Source organism: Hyperoodon ampullatus (genome assembly GCF_949752795.1).
Source record: "Hyperoodon ampullatus genome assembly, chromosome: 18".
Taxonomy (NCBI): Eukaryota; Metazoa; Chordata; class Mammalia; order Artiodactyla; family Ziphiidae; genus Hyperoodon; species Hyperoodon ampullatus.
This window is the reverse complement of record NC_136931.1, coordinates 5,718,257-5,739,956: the sequence shown is the minus strand read 5'-3', so window position 1 is coordinate 5,739,956 and position 21,700 is coordinate 5,718,257. Positions and strand designations below refer to the sequence as shown.

Sequence of the window (21,700 nt, the reverse complement as noted above, 5' to 3'; positions counted from 1 at the left end):
TTATCCCTAATAATGAGTGTTTTATGAACCCATTTTACAGATGATAAAACTGAGAGATTAAGTGTATGAGTTGAGGTCACATGACTAGTGAGAAGTTGTGCTGGGATTCCAATTGCAGAGACCATTTCCCAAGGATTCCAGCTACAGAGACCTTTTCTGACAGGAATGCTCAACAGGGTCCCAATGCAGGGACCACCACTGATATCCAAGAAGTGTCACTGTGGCCCCTGAGTTAAATCAAGGAAGTATCAGGCACAGAAATGAGAGCATAAAGTCTGCATGGTTCACTGGAAAAGCCACGACATAATTCCTTGTTACCATGCAACAGTAAAGCTGGGTTTTCTATGCTATTTTCTTCAGCCTTGAGATCTGAAGGTAGTTCCATATGGAATTGTGAAATCCCTGCTAGATTATAAAGGCCTGGTGGGCAGGAGTCCCAAGGTCTCATTCAGGACCCCTGCAAGCACCTTCCTTGCCTCAGGAAGGTTCTCTATAAATACTTACTGCCCTGAATTTCTCCCCAATATTACCATAAACACTTCCGGTTATTTCTTAATATACTCTGTTCATAACTGCTTAGTCAGTTCTTTTTATTAGCATAATATTCCATTTAAGCATAATGATGTTGGAAAAACAGAAACAATGTAAGCATATTTTCTCAGCTGTGACTGATTGCTGGTGTTTAGTGTTTCCTTTTTTTTTTTTTTTTTTTTTTGGACTTCCTTTGCAGATTTGATGAATTAATTGTAAATTTCCCAAGTGGGACTTAACATGAACTGATCTTTGTCTTTTATTCTGTAATGTTTAGTTTCTATTCTAGTCCTGGTGACTATCCATTGAGACCAACGTTTGAATATTGCCAAGGGCTCATAAAATTGCTGATATAACCTCCTTTCTTTCTCCAGAGAACCCTACTTCAATTTTCATAATGAATGAATGCCTTCTTTCTCCCCCAATCTCTTTCCTCCAATAGCTACTCGTGGAGACCATTGATGTCAACGGTAGAACTCTCGAGGGGCCGGTCCCTCTGGACGTCATCGTGATTGATCAGAATGACAACAGACCCATCTTTCAGGAAGGCCCTTACATCGGCCACGTCATGGAGGGGTCACCTACAGGTATGTTAGGTTGGCTTACCGTTCGCATAATGGCTTGGGAAGTGGCATCCTGTGATCTTTGGGGCTTCTGGAGACTGTTTTATTGCCGCTCTGACTTATTGTTGGTATGCATCAGCACTGACATATTATTTCCCTGGGTAGCAGCAAGAGCTGGAGAGCTGCAACTCAGAACGTGACTGGCGTGTTGCAGACTAGGAAAATGTCTTCCCTTGTGCCCAAAGGTGACCCTTCAAGGAGGACCAACATATCGGTCTCCCATGTATGGCTGATGTTGGACACCATGTAAATGTCTAGCTCACCCTTCTGAGGGCCCAAGGCTGCGCTTGTGGTATAGTGGAACTCTGAAGAAAATTAAGGTCCCCACTGCAAGCTCCTCAGTTATTTCCCTTCATAAGTGCGTTTTAATAAGAACCATTTGGGGAAAATGGGTAGGCCTTTTTTTTCCCTTTCCTTAGAAGACATGGATAGAGAAAACTTTTCTCTTTGGTCGAAGGGCCAAAAGCAAGCATTTTATTTCTCTCTCTGGCAATACATGTACCTAGTGTTACAGAAATCACTCAAGGTTACTATGGAACTCCTGGTATCTTTTCCCCATGTTTCACCTTTCTATCACAGAAGATTTTAGAATTGAGAGCTCCCTTTTCTGGCTCATAGCTACTAATTAAAGCATTCCATGACCAGCAGCAGCGGTCACTCCTGAGTATAATGCTTGAGAAAGTGAAGAGCAAAGTAGAAAAATCCCTATTTTAAGGCTGGACTTTGATTTTAAGCTTTCAGATACATTTGAGTGAAAAGATGCCACATGAAGAGTGTCAGTGTTGCTGTGTCTGGATTACGCCAAACAACTGCTGTAAGCAAAGGAGTCACTCCTCGCTGATGGGAGATGGAAGCTAAGGGGCTGCTTTAGCTGGTTCTTTTTCCCCCTTTACTGAATGGACGGGATGTATCAATAGCTTGTAGATACTGGAGGCTCCGGAAGCATTGTCATGGCAACCTGCCTAGACTACCAGGTGAATAACTGTATGCAAGGTGCCTAAAAGCTCCCTTCAGCTTTGAGGAGCTGGGCCTCTGTGCACTTCATCAGTTAGATCCCCAGGGGCAGAAGCACCCTCTCCCTTCCGGGATTTGAATGCATTCTGTAAAAAGGAGAGGGCCTTAGGGGCAGCGTCCTGGAGAGATGGACAGCGGGCAGGTGAAGGTGGGTCAGGTCACTTCAGGGCAGACCTTCCCCGTGGCACCGCTCAGTGGGCTGCTTTTGATGCAGAGATGGCTTCTGGTGAGACACACCCTAGAATTGGGTTGGATGCTTATGGAAATCTTCTTAAACAAGCTGATGTGCAGAACAAGTTACGAGAACCGATAGGGAAAGCTGTTAAAGAGACTGGAGTTTGAGCAGAGCAGAAAAATGATTCCCAGTTTCCATCTGTGGTACCTGGGCCCTGAATGTGAGTGACCGGAACTCGAGATGGGCAGGAAGAGTGTTCTAAATGTAAATGACAGTGGTTACATCCGAGTCGGCTGTGAGCATGTATATGTCTTTGTATATTATGTGTGTATATGATTAGACGATGTCCAGTTTTTCTCCCACTGTGCCCTTCTTTAAAGCTTGAGAAAGAAATTTCAAATTTTATTGCTTTGTATACATACCGTATTTTCAAAGCAAAAGGGAATCTTTTATGTGTGTTGAATTTCTTAAAAGCACAAAGCAGTTCAGTTAGGGTGGACACATACCCAGCAAAACATAAATCACCTCAAACTTCTATTTATGATTGGTATTATCCTATAAAAATACATAAAGACTTGTATATCTGTATGGAGTAGTTTCTTCCAGCTATGCAGAATTTGGCCTGAGTCATTGTTTTCTTTCTCAGTACCCTCTGGGTTGGACTATAAAGCAGAAATTGACATGGAGTCAGTCAAATTTGAGGTCAAAAATATGGAAATGTTGTGGAAAAGTTTTAGAGGAAAAAACACTTAGATTACTTAGCACCCTGTGGGAGAGCTCAGGCAGATGGCCCCCGAAGCGTCTGTGAGGACAGTGGGGAGCTGGGAAAGAAGGTGGGACCCATTTTCCAGTCCCCTCCCAACCTAAGCCACTTGTAAGTCATAACAACAAGCCCTGACAGGCTAGAGAAATGATCGCCTCTTCTGTTTCCACAATGGCCTTCTCGTTTGTGGCTTATGGAATCCTACGTGTTGTAGACCTTGTATCACATCCATTTCACAGAGGGGGATGCTGACCCCAGAAAGAGTTCATTGACTTTGCCCAGTTCACACAAATGACTGATGGGGGACAGTGTTCAGGACTTAACCTGCAGCGTCAACCTTCAAATCATGTGCTCTTTGAACTGACCCACAAACTTCACGGTGAAAATAGCCATTGAATGATCCTGACATTTAGGTGGGCACTTGTTGTGTGCCGACAGCTTTCTATCACTGTATCATTTCCTCCACTCTGCCCTGAGGGCTGGGCACCTCTCTTCCCATGATACAGATGAGAAGACTGAACCTCAAAGGGGTCTGGGAACTTGCCTGATGTCCCTCAGCTGGTGGACAAGCTAGAATCAGGGTCCGCGTCTGGCCTCAAGGCACAGGCTCTTTCTTGGGCACCTTCTCTCACATAGACTCTTTGCAGGCCCAGACTCTTTGATTTAGCTCCTGAGGTAAAATAACCAGCTCTTCTGACCAAAGAGCCAGGCTCCTTGAGTCACTTTTCATTTAATGTGAGCCGTTGCTCCGTCTCTAGGGTTAAACGATGTTAAACATGGGAGCCCTTTTTATCACTCACATCACTTTCTTCTGCATCCGCATAACCAGAGCCAGCTTCGTGGGGTGGGACCTGCCCAGCCTCACAGGGCCCCAGGCTCTGAAGGGCTCCACGCTTGGTTTAATGCTCTGTTGTCGCCATCTTAAAATTCTTAATAATTGTTCAACAAGGGGCCCTGCATTTTCATTTTGCACTGAACCCCAAAAATTATGTAGCTGGTCCTACACATAGCACTGTGGCCTAGAGCTGGGTTTGATGCTCTGCCCGGCTTCTTAACAAGATGAGACTGTGGGCAGGTTACTGAACCTGCTAGAAGCCTCAGTCACCTTGTCTGTAGATGGGGTGGGTGTAGAATAATACCTACCCTAGAAAACTCTATGCAATGAGTAGATTAGGCAATGTGCTTCACTTAATGCTTGGAATATAATAAGTGTTATAACATTTCTTGTTATAACAAGAAATGCCACTGTATTGTTAATGCTCCAATTATTCTTACTATTCTGGCGGCCTATCCTTTAGGGAAGGCAAGGCAAAAAGACATGCAGTTTGTGTGAAGGAACATCCATCTCCCAACCAACCAAGCATGATTTTCATGTTGCAGTGTACCCAGATGCCATCAGCACCAGTCCATCATGGAGGAAGGTCACCCATACTTATCTGTATGTGCAGACAGGAGGCCATTTCTGGCTGGTCAGCACTAAACTCCAGGCTATTATTTTGGGGAATCATTACTAGATGAAGGAAGATCAACAGAAAATAATAGTTTTTGAACTTTGCAGATTATGGACTGTTCCTTTTGTGGAGTTGCAAGGCATTGATTTATGGGACCCACGCCCAGGCCCTGGCTGTTCCTCAAAGAAAACCAGAGCTCCGTGTGTGATGTTTTCTGAATGCCCAATGCATTCTGAGACCTCATGAGTAGGGGGTAGGTAGAGGCTGGGACCCTTGACGTTTCTGGAGGACACACACACCAGGGCCCTGCAGCGCCTGCTGGCACCAGCTCCCCAGTGTTCTTTGCCACTGGTGGTCCTCTGGGCACCATTGAGAAGGGCTATCCGTGAGGAATGGTGTGCCGGGCTTCCAGAAACAGACCCTAATATGAGGACTGAGGGCGGGTGGTTTACCTGCCAGGTACAGGATCGTGAGTGGGGAGAGCTGCAGGAAAGGGAAGCAGGCCAATTTCAGGTGCCGCGTTAAGCCAGCTACCAGCGCAGGCAGTTCTGAGCTTGATCCCTTAGGGAGAGAGGGCTCTGGGAAATGACGTAAAACACACACGTTGGAGTTAGCCCAGCTCAGGATCCAGGGAGCTGGGCTATCCATCCCGCAAGCCCGGCAGACATCCATTAAGAGCTCTCCCCAGAGGGACTTTAATTAATTCCCAGACCCTTTCGGTCAGCTGGGACCACAAGCAGGGTTTCAGCAAGCTGCGTTCCAGAAGCTCAGGGGCAACCTTCCAACAAGATACAGGAGCTGACTTTTGCTTCCATGCTGTTGCTTCCATGCTGTTGGCCACCCTGCCTGTCAGCAGGGGCAGCTGGGAGAAGGGAGCCCACCACCCAGACGGGTGGGGTAGCTTGAGATACATCAGGGGAGGGAGTTAATGGGGAAAATATCCTAGTCCTCAAACTACATAACTGAGAAAGATGAATGTAACGTTGACCTTTCTCTTTAGAGAGAAGACAGGACCACAGGACCTAGAGGTCTGTGTTCTGAGTCCTGAGAGATAACCCACTGCTTAGTTGTGTGCTGACACTTCCTGAGGCTATTGAATGGATAGAGGCAGGGATTAGCAGCTAAATCCTCATCTTCTAACTTCTGAGAGCTGAGGACCCATACCCTCTCTTGCCCCCTTTATTTTTTTTTCCATGCAGTAATTTTACTGAGCATCTACTCTGTACCAGCAGTATTCTAAGCTCTGAGGGTCCAGCTGTGGACCTGCCAGATGCTGCTCATTCCCTCCTGGTCTGCAGAGCCAAGCAGGGAGACAAGCAACAGATAAATCAGAACTGAAATTGGTGGGCAAGGCAATGTAGCCATAGGGACCCCTCATCCTAGGAGGGGGGGGAGGCCAGCCTCCCTGAAGAGGTGATACGAGGAGAGCAGGGGGCTTTGTCTTTTATTTTATCTCTGGGATCCACCTGAGTTTCTGTTCTTCAAGTCTCAGTTACTTTAATTTTTAAACAAGTCCTACCATGGGAGACATGAGGGAAGCAGCCGATCAAGTGGTCTTTGGGACAAATGGCTGTCCCAGGAGCTCAGCTTTGCTCGGCAGTTGATATTTTCTAAAATAGCTTGAGCCAAATAAAGATGGCTTTGATATTTGAGGTTGGTATTTGAGACCTAGCTTAGCATGAATTCTCAGTTTGTTGGTATGACCTGGTGGTAGAGTCCCTTTTCTGGTCACCTGTTTACTTGTTGCAGTAATTGCATGTGACCTTTTGGTCCACCAGCTCTCTGGTTTTCCTCTGCTGGTATTTAGACTTTCACATCAAAGGTTCTTCCATTCTCAGCTATTCCAGCGAGTCCTGTGAGCTTCTGGAATAGTGGGCACGGGGCTATTTTTTTCTTAAGTAGATAAATTTCTTTTAAAAATGAGACTCCACTTTCTTCCCCAGCTTTTTTAAAGTAAAATTACCCTCCAGTCTCACCATCCGGAGGAGACCACAGTTGCCACCTCAGGGAGCATGGTTCTAGGGCTCTCCCTGGGCACCTCCACACACAGGGATGCACGCACACACACAGTTTCATAGAAATGGAGCTCTGCGTGCTCTTCTAGCTCACTTTCTTCACCCTGCAGTGTCCTATGGACGTTTCTGTAAATCAGTAAATATCAAGCGACACATCACTGTTTTAAGCAGCTGGCGTCGGGATCTACCATCATCTAGTCAGCCAATCCCCTGTTGACTTAAGTTGTTTTCACTTTTCCCTACTTACAATCAGTTCTACAGGGGAGAACACGTCTCTTTCTACTTCTGTGACAATTTCTTTAGGGTAAATACATGCAAGTGGAATTGATAGGATAAAGGATATGCTTATTACATTTTGATGTATATTGGAGTGACACTTCTAATCAGAGGATTATATTTGTATCTTGGCTAAACTCATGCATGAAGATACAATAGTCTTTCCGTTCACATATGAGCATACTGATGGACATTTATTTATATTTCTGGATGATACCCAATATCTCTAAGGCTTGTGGTCACTTCACTAACTGTGTCTGTAGGCTGTGAACGGCCTTGCTCTAAACTTCTCCCCAGATTGCTTGGCCGAGGAAGAGGACTGAAATTGTTGATTCTGACCCCTCTCCTGGAGTCATCATTGGAGTCTTAGCTGAGGGAAGTTGCCTAGGAACAGATGTCGTTAACAGGCCTGCAGTGTCATTCAGTTTGAATTATGATGCAAATCACTCCAGTGCAGTTGAACATAAAACAAAATTTATGAAGGAGTTGCTGAAGGAGTTGCATAAGCTAATCAGAGACATCTTCCCAAAAGGAAAATTCCAGAAAATAAAGAGTATCAAAAGTGTTGAGTTATCTGGACTTTGCTACCTACTCAAGAAGCTGAATGTCCACCAAGTTGCTTCTAACCATATCTGGGGTCCCCAAGTGATGTCTTACAGGGGCTCTGAACCAAGCCTATCAACAGCCTTGTCGTAGCCACTATTATTTTCCCTCCTTTATACCCCAGCCCCTCTCTGATGGACACTATTGTGTATGTTGCTGCTGGTCCACTGGTGCCTTGGAGATACCACAGGGCTTGGTGAGACAGGGGAGGATGTCTAGAGCCCTATATTCTGTTCAAAGGATACCCAACCAGTAAAACTGTGTGTCACATCTTAAATGTGGGGAACTTTGAAAACAGCTCTTCTCATTTTTGTTCGTAGCCCTCTCTCCACCTAAATTCATATATGAGTCAGTGGGGCTAGAGACCAATTCAGGACACAAACACCACATTGTTTTTGGATCACTGTTCTCTCTAACCATGAAATCTTTGTTCCTTATGTGTCTGTCTCCCCTCTGCCCATCGCCCACCCTTATACTCATTCATGTCAGGTCTTTGAGGCACTGAGGCTAACCCAGTGACCTGGAGAGATATGGCTTCTGTGCTCATGGAGGTTACTTCCTCATAAAAATAAATACTTGATAGCCCTGACCCACTAATTTGCTGGATATATTTTAGTCTCAGGCTGGGAGTCATCCTTCCATCCCTACCCATTTGGGAGAGAGAAGGATTTATGACATCAACTATGGAAAAATAAAATAAAATTTTATTAATTAACTTAATTAAAATAACAATAGTTTAACTTGAAGGGAAGGTGAAGAGGCATTGGGAGCCTCAGAAGCTTAGTGATCATTCTATAACATTTTGAAAGAATAAATCTGATGGGGATTTCCAGTCAAAATGGAAATGAGGTGACAGTTGAGCAGCTACAAAATAAAAATGAAAACGTCCTTGAGTTGTTACAGCACCGAGCACGGTGGACTGCAATGCCACTGAAATCCACCCCTGATGCCTGAGGATCCACTCTGAACAGCCCAGGAATTCTTAGTGTTATAGATGAATACAGCAGGGTGGCAGGTCCACAATGGCACTAAACAATTATAATTTTAGGGAAACCCTTATTTCAAATCAATTCCTGATGACACTTCATTCAGCAAAACCGCTTAAAGAAAATTTATTGGGCAGGGTCTATGAGCCAGATAGTGTTCTAGGTGCTGGAGATGCAGCGGTGGCCAAGACCAGTTAGCTCTCCACTCTTAAGGCATTTGCGTTGTAGTGGGAAGAGAAAGATAATTAACAATGAATGGAATAAACAAGGTAATTTAAGACGTTTGGATAAAATAGAACAAGGTGATGTGATAGAATGACAGTGAGGTCAAGGAAGATCTCTCTAAAGAGGTGAGGTTTAAGCTGAGACCAGTGAGAATCCAGGAGCCACAGTGTCGGGGCCAAGCAAGGACATTCCAGGCAGAGGGATGAGAAAGCGTGAAGGTCTGAGGCAGGAATGAAGATGGGGGGACAGAGGTGGTCATTGTGGTGGGAGAATGTCAGCGAGGAGAAGGGCACCTGGTGAGTTCCAGGGGATAGGCCAGCCGAAGTCAGCAGACTGTGGGCCACGGGCCTAATCTGTCCTGCTGCCTGTTTCTTTTTAATAAAGATAATAAAGTTTTATTGGATTACAGCCGTGCCCATTCATCTAAGCATTGACTGTGGCTGTCTTCACATGACGCTCTTAGAGTTGGGTAGTTGGGACAGAGACTCAATGTCCCACAAAGCCAAAAATATATACTACCTAAATATATATGTATTTAAAATTTATAAAATATATATTTATATATAAATACCTAAATATATATATAAACTATCTAAATATATATTTTAATATATGTTAAATATTTAAAATATTAAATATAAATATAAATATATATATATATATATATATTCTTTACCTAGCCCTTTACAGAAAAAGTTTACAGACCCCTGAGTGAGAGCTCTGTAAGTTTTGATTACATTTTGAATTCAGTAGGAATCCCTTGGGTGGTGTTAAGCAGGAGAGTGGTAAGGTCTGATTTTACTGTTAAAATGTGACTTGTGCTACTCAGTGGAGAACAGGATTAGGGCAACCAGGACATGTCAGCACTCCAGGCACGCGAGGACTGTGGCCTGGGCCGGGGTGGGAACAACGGAGGTGACTAGAAGAGGTCACGTCAGTTTTTTGCGATGAGCCCATGATGAATGGGGGAATACTGAATATTGACTCATTTTATGGTGCCGGATTATTGTAACCAATGCCATCTATTTGAAATTATGGTAATACTGTAAACCTTAATAGGTTTATAAATTTTCCTCAAGTATGAACTGGATTTTACCTTCGATTTTCTTTCTACGGCATAAGCTTAAGGCCAGGGGACCAGACTGTCTTTTCATCCTCAACTGTCAGCATTTAGCAGAGTTCCAGGCACATGGTAGCCCCTCAATAAATTCCGTTCAATGAACAAGTAGCCCCAAATGGCAGAAAGTATGAATCACAATAAACTTCCCTTTTTATTTGATTTTTAAACAAATGTTGTCTTTATTGGCAATTTATTCCTCTTCTAACAAATATCTCTGGAGTGCGAGTTCGGTACCAGATATGCTGATGCTTAGTAAGGATGGGTTCAGGGAGGGATGCATGAAAGAGACACGGACCCTGACTCGGAGGAGTTTGCAGGGGAGTGAGGCAGGCAGGTGAAAAACACATCCTGAGCCCGCGACAGTGCTGCTTGGGGAAGGCAGGGGCCACGGGAGCGTCTCACTAGGACCAGGGCGGGAGGCGGCGCTGGCCCCCCAGGAAAGAAGCCAGGATAACCACCTGCATAATGTTTCTAGTACTGGACGCTGGCCTAGGTTCTATGCCTATACCTTAATGCAATCCTTACAATGCTTTTACAGTCGAGGAAACAGAAGCTCAGGGAGGTTAGGTTACTTCCCCAAAGTCACACAGTTGGTGGGCGATAAAGCTGGGATTCGAATTCAGCCTAACTCCTGTGCCCTTTCATTTCCTCTCAACTATGGCACCCACTGTCCTTTTACCACTTCACCCATGAAAATGCTAAGATCAATCCAAATCTGCCGCCCTAGGGAGCATTTCCTTGTATGCATATGTGTGAGTGTGTATGTATTTGTGTGTGTGTATGTGTATACACACCTGTGTAGGCATGCATGTACGTGTGTGTGTCGCATTTGCCTTCTCAAATACAGCCAGATCCTCCCCCTAGCGTTAGTCCAGGAGACGCTCAAGAAGAACTCTTCTCCAAGATTCATAAGGCATGCTGGCCATCAATCAAGACAGTCTACAGATGTCAGTTAGAAAAGATTTATAATCAGCAGAAAGCTTGATAAACCAGCTTTTACTGCAGCACTGTTGCACTAAGAATCCTGTCCCTTCTGAGGGCAGAGTCTAGGGCGGCTGCTTCCATCCATCTATACAAATACCTTTGAGTCACTCCACCTTAATATATGAACAGTAGACTAAAAGAAGCCCTGAGTAATTTAGGTATAGAACCACCTCCCTTCTTAAGTAAATTAAAGAGATTCAGTATTCTGAGTTCAATGGGAAGAGGGCATATAAAATCCCTTTTAAGTATATGTTCTTATAAAATATAGGTCATGAATTGAGTTTTCCAGTATCAAAGAAAAAAATTTAATAGACTTACGGCTTTCTTGCTTTAATTATGGCTGCATTTTTAAAAATCAATCATAGTCCCCAAAGCTATTTCATTATTCAGAAGCCTGGCTATTTTCAAAGATTTCTTTAAAGTTTGGTTTGGGGAATTTCAGTATTTTCTTGTTCGTTTTTTGTTTTTTTTCACTTCTGTTTAGTGTGCCACAGTTTTTTTCTGCGATGTTCCTGGTTTATAGTGGGCTGCTAACGGGGACACCCGTTCATGGGGAGGGCAGGCCAGGGCTCATGTTTCTGCAGTTGGCCTCTGTATCTTCAGGAAAGGTCACTTTTCAGAATGATGGAGGACCTCATGGTTCTCTTCCCTTGGCCGTCAAAATCGGACACAGTGAGGGGCTTGCCGTCTGTTCCTCTGCTTCTGTTCTCAATTCTGCAACTTCACCCTCTGTCTTGCTGGGCAGGTTCCATGCTCATTGGCTCACACCAAAGTCATAAGCCAGGGTTACAGGTGATGACTTGAATAGTAACCTAGACATGCAGAATTAAGTTAATCTGGTTTTCTGCGTGTAACACATCGTTTGAAAATGGCTGGGTGGATTTCTGCTAGTTTGGAAAAGTAGGTTTGACATGGTTTAATATGAAATGTTGACCCATGCCACTAAGACATAACCCAAGAGACCCATGCTGCTGCTGTCAAAGAAACATGTTCTGTGAATGCAGACATCACAGAAAGAGTAATGGTGCAGCTGAGGATCATTTGCCCTCCTCCCCAGGCACACTGGGTGTCACATTAGGGGAGGCGAGAGTGCAACTGGCACCTAGTGGGTAGAGGCCAGGGCTGCTGCTAAACACCTACAATACACAGGATGGCCCCCACAGCCCAAGGTTATTTGGCTCAAAAATATCAATAGTGCCAAGGTTAAGAAACCCTTCCCTAGATGGAGAAAATGAAGAGTATCGGGTATGAGGCCCAAATCTAAAGTCTGGAGGGGAGATGCTGCAGAGTGTCAGCCCTGGTCGGTACCAGTTTGTGGTGAGCTCGGGGATGAGTGATGGCCAGAACCTCCTCCTCTAAGGATGCCCCGTTAGCATGGAGCTCAAGTTACTAGTGAGTGCCTGTGAGGAGCGGGTGCCGGGCCCTGCGCTCCCTGTGGTAAGGGGTTCCTCTGCAGCACCTCACTGACTCACTCCAGGAGTCCTGAGAGGGAGATACAGTGAGCATCTCCATGTCTCCAAAGAGGACATTGAACCTTAAAGTTAGAAACCAATCTTTCCAGGAGAGCAGAGACCTCTTCCCTCAGTATCCGTTCTGGTCTCTTTTAGTAACAGACCCCAACGTACCCCACTACAGTGTCAGTGTGTCCATATAAAAACTCTATTGTCCAGCCTCCCTTGCAGCTAGATGTGGCCATGTGACAAATACCAGCCAGTGAGCTGTAAACAGAGTGTTGTGTTGGATTTCTGGGATGAGTTAGGAGCCAGGTCAGCTGGGGAGAGTGCCCTTTTGTCCTCCTCCTACCACCTATTTCTTATTGCTGCCTGGAATGAGGATATGATGGCTAGAACTCGTGCAGCCACTGTGCTTTGTAAGGTGGCTTTGAGAATGGAAACCATGTCCTAGGGAGGTGTACAAAGATAAGAGATTGGATTCTGTTACTTGTGGAATATCATGTTAGCCCTAGGCTGCGTCTCCAGAATTATTTTACATAAGACAATAACGGACTTCTGTCTTATTTAACTCACTGTTACATTGGGTTCTCTGTATTTGTTGCCAAACCTAATAACAGCTGACATACGCGGTGTCACTCAACCAGTAAGAATTATAACCCAGACCATTTGACTCCAAACCATGCTTAACAGCTATGCTATGCTGCTCAGGACATTCAGAGCCACTTACACCTCTGTATGCATTTCATGCCACCAGTTTTTGTATGGTAATCAGAAAATTGAGCCTTTACTGGAACAAAAACGGTCTTTGTCTCCTCTGTTATCTTAGAGTTCTTTCCAGAAAGCATCCTGAAGTCTGTTTGTCATTAGATATTTTTATTAGGTTAAAAACATACTTAATGCCTTGTGATGGCAGCTTTCTAGGCATAGAGGTTTTGATTCCCTCCGATCAGTAATTTCAGATCATAGTCCAGTAGTGATTATCTGAAAATACTCCAATAATGCACGTCATCGTGTGGCTGCCATTTACGTCAATGTGCTGACCTCCTGTCTAATCCCAAGGACTAGTGAGGGAGGGGAAAGGTACAGGGAATGTTAAGACGGCCCTAGAAGGTTCTCAGAGAACATTAATTTTTCCCTTGCCCATGGAGATGCATCGTAAGGACATGCCCGTCAGTCATCAGGAAGATCAGTATGTTCTGACAAGAGCACAGCACGAGGGTTGAGACCACTGGCTCCTGTGTCCAGAAGACTGGGTTTTCAGTTATGTTTCCACTGCTAATTGCGAGACCTTGAACATGTTGTCTTACCTGCTGAGCTTTGGGTAACTCCTCTGCAAAATGAGGATAACAATAATGCCTCCGAAGGGAAGCTGGGAGGTTCAGTGAGAAAGTGGATGTCAAGCGTCGAGCACATTGCCTAACGAAATACTACACGTGCTGGAAGTATATTACTAGCTGCTGACCGATTTTTTTTTTAATGACAATAGATTCAGGAGGGTCATAGCGCTGTCACCTCGCATCTTGCAGAGGAGGGAGGAACTCTGCCAACCACCAAAGCCGAATTCCAATCCTGGCTCCTTCTCTTATCAGCTGTGTGAATTTGAGCCTTTAGTTCCTCATTTTGAATTGACGATCATCCGCTGTGGCAGCATTTTGTATGAGTTTGAATTAGACAAATTGAAATGCTGCAATATGGAAATATTAACAAAATCTCATTTGTACACAAATTTAGAAACAATGTGATCTCCCAAATTTGAAGCATTTGCCAAGAATTAAATACTTTTCAAAGTGGCTGGCAGGGTTTAGTATAAACCTTAATGAAATCAGTTCACATCCCATACGATTCACTGATTCACCCATTCAAAGTGTAATATTCAATGGTTTTTCGTATAGTCACAGAACTATGCAATTACCACCACAGTCCATTTTAGAACGATTCCACCATCCCTAAAGGAAACCCTGTATTCATTAGAAGTCATTTCCCATTTCCCCCCCAAATTCACCAACCCTATGAAACCACAAATCTACTTTCTGCCTCTATAGATTTGTCTGTTCTGGACATTTCATTTAAATGGAATCACACACTACGTGGGGTGTTGTGACTGGCTGCTTTCATGCGGCATAATGTTTTCAAGGTTCACCTGTGTCGTATGAACCTGGTACCAGTACTTCATTCCTTTTTATTGCTAAAGACAGGGTTCATTTTTAAATAAAGCCGCTCTTGCCATAGTTGATGCTGTTTTAGCTTATAAAAATGAATATGTACCATTCTTTGTAAAGATTAGTCTTGAATTATGTGCATTTTCAATTATTTGAGATATTCGAGAATGTGTCCCTTACATAAGGTATACCTGTGCTCTACTTATTTTGCAGTTTTGTTATAAGAATTAAATGAGATTTTATATATATATAAGTTCTTGCCAGCCCCAGTATATAGTGCCCCCTCAAGAAATGGTCCCTCTCTGTTTGGGGTTGTTTGTTTTATAGCACATCTAATTTGTTATCTGCTTTTGCGTTTCCCTCACCCTAAGGAATTCCCATCAATAAAGATTCCAATCAATTAAGTAAAAGAACTACTCATAAGTGTTTTCTAAGGAGATTGCTTACCAGGTATCCGAAAAATTCTTTTTAAAAAAATCCAGTTTCCACTAAAATGTCGAGTTTTTGGAACAATACAATAGTTCAAGTTAGATACCCCTTCATAAATGTCCACCAACACCCATATATTCGTGAGGTAATCTAAGACCTTTACTTTTGCCACCCTGAGTACTTTTCTATTATGGCATTGTCATTGTCAGGTGTATGAGATTTAGCGAAAGAAAGCTTTTGAACACAACCACACTACAGTCTTCCTGACATATGTCAGCCGATGTGTAAATGAAAGACATTCGGGCATCCTCCGTCTTTCACCCCCTCCCTTTGCCCTTGGCAGGTAGGTGCCACATCCAGCAGACATCTCTGCTCCTTCACCAAGCCATCATGGCTTGCCTCATGGGGGAGAGACATCAGGACAGGCACTTCCACATTCGTCATTCCACTTCATCCGCCCAGTGATGCTGAGTGTTATTACCTCCATGTTTCAGATGAGGAAACATAAGCTCAGAGATGTTGGCACAGATAATCAGAGGAGAAACTATGTGAGTCTGGCTGTGTCTGACCTCTAATCCCATCTTCCTTCAAGGAGACTACATTTCCTGTCTCAGTGTGGGATAATTACTTCTTAGTATGCCTGCTTATCCTCCACAGTAAGACTTATTTACCCTTATTCATTGGTCTCTGATGTAAGCATTCAGTGTTGTTCCCCAGCCAAGGCTGTGCATCTAAATAAGAAATGTTTATTTTACTGCTTATGGGAGATGCAACAGGCAAGTGACAAAAACCACAGTGCAGTTTCGGCTGAGAGTTTTTCAGACTAAGAAGCTGCTCTACATTGTGACTGTCTACATGGATTTTTCCTTATATCCTGAGACAATCCAGCTGTGTCTGGTCCTAATTGTAACTCAAAGGGTAAGGTCAGGCTACATTACAGAAGGGCAAACACCACCAGAAGAAACAGTTCTAGAGTTAGAAAAACCATAACCAGGGATCTAGCTATTAAATTCGTCTAGTAAAATATCAATCAGGAGCACTTTCTGCTGCAGGTAACAAAACAGCAGTTAAAGTGGCTTTAAAATCTCAGGTTGATTTGTCTCCTATTTCCTGAAGCTGAGAGGTGCGTGGCTGCTGCTTGTGCTTCAGTGATCTGACAGTCAGTGTCTCTGTGTGTCTTTGGGCTTCCTCTTGTGGCTGCAAGACTTGTCCCAGCCCTAAACTCCACAGCTATATCTATGTTCCAGGAAGAAGAAAGAGGGGAAAGGTGACAGTGTCTTCGCCTTTCATTAGGAATGCAAAATCTTTACTATAAGCCCTCAGTGGTGTTTCGTTAACCAATGCCCTGAGCACAGCTTGTTGTATGATTACCCCTAGTTGCAGGAAGAACAACTTACAAACCAGTATTTTATATATATAGATGCGCGTGTACATGTATACGTATATGTGTGTGCGCACACACGCATGCATGTATGGCAGGCTAGAGAGAAGGGAATTAGGAATAGATGTGGAATAGATTTAGGATTAGCCAGTGACCAGTCTCCACACAGTACGCAAAGTTTAAGGGATTTATTTAATTTTTAAAAGGTTAAAATGCAAGAGAAACCATCTTCCAAGATTTTGTTATGAGTTTGAGAATTAGTTGGAGGGTAAGGCATCACTCAAAGGATTTCTTGGTTAAGTAAATGAAGGAAACAAAGTCAAATTGGTTTCTTTACTGCCCAAGTTCTCAGAGGCTTCAAGATGCTAAGGGTCTTCTCAACCACCAAGATGATGCAGCACTAGAGAATCTGTTACAAGCAGGATGTTCTGTGAGCCTGGCGTACAGGAGATGGTAGACACTTTGGAAAGGCAGCTCTTGGTACTGAACTGCTGGATCATCATGAGATACCCGAGTAGTTATGCTCCCCTCCAGAGTGGCAGTTAGAGACCCAGGTTGAATATAAGATGGTCTGAGAGCAAGGCAATGAACACAGTGAGGGGTGCCAAGTGTCCGGTAGACGTCTGACCTTGGGAATGTCAGGACCAGCAGTGGAAGGAGGGGAGCTTGTGAGTAGCCTGGGCATAGGGACCACATCATTGATACTTCCTGACTCTCAGTCCCTGCACATCCACCCCTCTGGGTTTAGCAAGCTTCCTTCACAGAGCCAAAACTCAAAAAATAAAAACTTTGCTGAACGAATATAAATGTTATATAAATCTTAACCAAGAAGTTTACATTTTCATTGGTTTTGGAGGATCCCCTCCCCTCTTCTCATGAAGGCTAACCTTTTGGCCAGGTCCTTGCTAGGAAATTGACCATTGAGGATCCTGAAGGTAGATATAATAACTTCAAATGGAAAATGACAGACACGTTTTCTGCATGAACCTAACCAGAATAGTGGTAGATGTGTTTTGGCCTTTCAGGTAGCCTCTCCCTCACTTCCTACTTACCAGTAAGTGCCCAGCTTTGCTATAAGGATAATATGCAGGATCTGGAGCTATGAGTTTAATACACATCACTTCGTTTCAGCCTTACCCCAAAAAATAGATAAAGAATCTTTCATTTACAGATAAGGACCTGGAACTTGGTGGGCAGTCAGCTTACCAGAATCTCACAACTTCCCTCCGTATCTTCCCTCATACCATGCGAACACAGCAGTATAAAATAAAGCATCTAAGTGAAAATATTTATTCCAGGTGGAAGAGGTGACTTTAAACTCATGGTGGCTTTTACCGTTTGACCCATAGGAAAAATGGGCCAAAACTGCCATTAGCTTGATGACTCTAGGGACCAAAGAAGGTAGAGGGGTAACTTTGGACTTTAGTTTTTGCATGTTTGTATTAGTCAGGGTTCTCCAAAGAAACAGAGCCAGTAGAGATAGATGGATAGATAGGTAGATAGATAAAATAAGGCATTGGCTCACACATTAAAGGAGGCTTAGAAGTCCCCAAATCCTCAGTCGGCAAGCTGGAGACCCAGGAGAGCCAATAGTGTAGTTCCGGTCCAAACGCCAGCAGGCTTGAGATCCAAGAAGAACCAAAGTTTCAGTTCAAGTCTAAAGATAGGAAAAAAAGAATGTCCCAGCTCAAAGCAATCAGACAGGAGGAATTTCCTCTTAGTCAAATCTTTCTTCTCTATTCAGGTCTTTAACTGATTGAATGATGCCCACCCATCGTGGGGAGGGCAATCTGCTTTACTTAGTCTACTGATTCAAATATTAACCTCATCCAGAAGCATCCTAACAGACATACCCAGAAACAATGTTTGATGAAATGTCTGGGCACCCTGTGGCCCAGTCAAGTTGACATAAAATTCACCATCACAGTGTTGTCAACAGAATTCTGGCCTTCATGATCTCTACCCTCAGGTCTTACCCCTGGGGTTATGTTACCTTACATGGCACAAGAGACTTTGCAATGTAATTAAGGTTACTAATCATCTGGCTTCAACGTAGGGAGATTATCCTGAGTTATCCAGGTAGATCCAAATAATCATATGATCCCTTAAAAGAAGAAAAGCAAGGCAGGAGAGTAAGAGAGATGAAGCAGCAGCATAAGGTTAGAGAGGTAAGGCAGGAATTAGTTCAGGCAGTTTCAGAGCCTGAGAAGGACTCAACCTGTTGTTGGCTGGAAGTTGGAGTTGGGTAGGATGAGAAGCATGAGACGGAAATCCATTCTGCAGATGTCCTGAATAAGCTAGATATTCTCTTGCAAAATGCACAGGGACCCCACGTGTGGGAAGTGACTCTTGCTGCGAGGCCCCTTAGCATACTTGTTTAGGAATATAACCTCCCCTGGCCTGTCTTCCATTCTGGAATTCCTAGGATATCGGAATTGAAGATCAGAATGAGTCATGGAATGACCTTCTCCGGGAGTGCAATGATTGCTAATGTAAGCATAACGATCAACAGAAATACTATAGAATTAAAACTCTAAAACCATTTTCCCTAAGTAGTTTGTGGTCGTAGCAATAGAATTGATCACCTGCATCACCAGTTTTTTTTTTTTTTTTTTTTTTTTTTTTTTTTTTTTTTTTGTGGTATGCGGGCCTCTCATTGTTGTGGCCTCTCCCGTTGCGGAGCACAGGCTCCGGATGCGCAGGCTCAGCAGCCATGGCTCACGGGCCCAGCCGCTCCGCGGCATATGGGATCCTCCCAGACCGGGGCACGAACCCGTATCCCCTGCATCGGCAGGCGGACTCTCAACCACTGCGCCACCAGGGAGGCCCTGCATCACCAGTTTTAATCTTGGCTCTGACAGCTTTTCCAGGATTAGAGTTTGGGAGTGTTTGGAGATTTCCATGATATTGAACAAATATCTGAAAAATGATATTGAACTTGTTTGCTGTTTGTAACCACATCTCAATAAGAAACAGATGGCACACTCAAATTAACACAGTTGTAGGAGGGCCCATTTTACAAAGGCCCTATTTAAAAGGGGAAGTGCAAAGGAGCCAGGAAGAGCAGAGCCGTTATCATCCCTAGCTCTGGGGACTGAGGGAACAGTTACAGAGCTGGAAGGAGAGAGTTGTGTACAGGGGCCACCCTGAGAGGGGCAGAGCCCCTCAGCGTGGGGTACAGCCAGCCCAGGGCAACCCAGAAGGGAGGGGTCCAGGGTAGTAAGCACCCTGACCTCACTCAACTCCCACAACTTCTCATCTCCAAACCCCACAGGAAGTCAGAGGGCTTGTGCAGTCCATTCAGGCCACGTGCCAAGGACAGAGAGTACTGTAGGGAATGGAAGATATTCCATACACAGTATAAACTTCTTGCACATTCTTGCTGTTATTCCCTAAAGCAAAGACTAGACCCACATGCTTGAATGGAGAAAAGCTTTAGTCCTACCCCTTGGCCTGCAAATTCTGGACTTTTGGAAGAATCAGCAGTGTGCCACACACATATTTAAATATAATTACATTTTACCCAAGGTAGAGGGTTTCTTTGTATCCATTTAATCACTGTGAATGATAGCCATGTAACCTTTGAGAAGGTTTCAGGCCATATTCCATTGGTTTCTAGACTATTAGAGGGAATGTCCATCAACAGATGAATGGATAAAGAAGATGTGGCACATATATAGAATGGAATATTATTCAGCCATAAAAAGAAACAAAATTGAGATATTTGTAGTGAGGTGGATGGACCTAGAGTCTGTCCTACAGAGTGAAGTAAGTCAGAAAGAGAAAAAGAAATAATGTATGCTAACGCATATATGTGGAATCTAAAAAAACAAAAAAAGTGGTACTGATGAACCTCGTTGCAGGGCAGGAATAAAGAGGTAGACATAGAATGGAAAATGGACTTGAGGATAAGGGGTGGGAGGGCAAAGCTGGGGCAAAGTGAGAGTAGCATCAACATACGTACACTACCGCGTGTAAAGTAGTTGGCTGGTGGGAAGCAGCCGCATAGCACAGGGAGATCGGCTCGGTGCTTTGCTATGACCTAGAGGGGTGGGGTAGGGAGGGTGGGAGGGAGACGCAAGAGGGAGGGGATATGGGGACACGCGTGTGCATATAGCTGATTCGCCTTGTTGTGCAACAGAAACTAACACAGTACTGTGAAGCAATTATACTCCAATAAAGCTCTATTTAAAAAATTAAAAAATAAAATAAATAAAATAAACTATTAGAGGGACTTGCTTTTGGCAAAGTTGAGTGTTATTTATTCTTTATGCGTGCCTTTAAAGAGAACATGTTTTCTTTGCTGATAAAGTCAACTATCAGTGTATGTGCTGCTGTGTTCACTAATATTTGACTAAATAATGTAATATCTGTGTAGAAAACAGTCCTCACACTGGAGTTTTCCTGGGTTGTGCATTTTGCTTTGTCAAGGTGTAAAGAGCATCTGAGTTGGAACCCATACCCCCTTCAGGATATGAGAGGATCCGGGTCAGTGAATCGTTTCAAGGTAGAAGAAATTTAATGAATACACCTTGGGCTAATCCTCCATTAGCATTATTACAGGACCATTAGTCTGTCTCGGATGCTTTCCCACACACCTGATGGCATCATAGAATGACAGGTCTCTCATTACAGATGCAAACTATCTTACCTCCTATCTCCTCTCAAACTCTGACTTACTTTAGTGTAAATGGTACACTGCTTCCGTGAGAACCTGATGCAAACCAGCTCGATCCTATTCTGAATTATTTCCTTTCTGCCACATCTCTGTGTAGGTAGCATGTATACACACACACACACACACACACACACATATGTTAGGTTGAGTCAATTCTCTCATAGCCATGGGTATTTCGCATATCAAGGAATTCTGAAAATGATGTCATGATGTAATGTAGCAGCAAGTTAATTTGCTAGGTAGGGATTAAGAGCTAACAAATTCCCACTCTTTAAGTTCCTTTAATTCCAACTACCCAAGTCACAGCGTTCTGCGTATTCCCCAGCCTACCAGCTGATGTGCTAAAAATGGTCTAACTGTACTGCTCTCAGACATGCAACAAGCTAGGCCAAGCTGTTTAGTTACTTGTGATCTGTTTACATTACATAGAAGGTTGGTCAATTAGAAATACTCATGTTTCTTAATTAAGGAACAAATTAATTTTTAAAGAAGTTCTGAGACCCCCCTGCGTTATGGCAGATAAGGGACTGTGCGTGTGGTCTGTGGTTGTCTGTGTAATTCTTTGCAAGAAGGGTCTGAAGTGTGCAGTGACACAGCTAACAACTTTGGAACCAAATATTTGTGGATTAAAAAATGTAAGCGTTCCACTGACATCTGGTGACTATCTTTTGTGTCTGAGAAACTGTGCCAGGGGACTCTGAGAACTCAAAGACGAGTACATCAAAGTCAGACCCTTAACAGAGCTCAGGACAGAATGGAGGAAACCATACTTACTAAAAAGCTAAATGCTGAAAGAGAGGTGAGCACATTACCCCTGGAGAACATTGAGAGCA

The 21,700-nt window shown here is 43.8% G+C and overlaps 1 protein-coding gene across 1 annotated transcript in view; it reads left to right on the top strand.

The window, feature by feature from the left end:
* The window catches only part of CDH13 (cadherin 13), a gene marked incomplete at both ends in the record, with an annotated part of 1,025,013 nt that overhangs the window by 650,830 nt on the left and 352,483 nt on the right, over positions 1 to 21,700 (top strand). Inside the window, one exon of the mRNA XM_079724018.1 lies at positions 974 to 1,118. Within this exon, the coding sequence (XP_079580144.1) occupies positions 974 to 1,118 (145 nt within the window). The remainder of the gene's footprint in view (positions 1 to 973; positions 1,119 to 21,700) is intronic.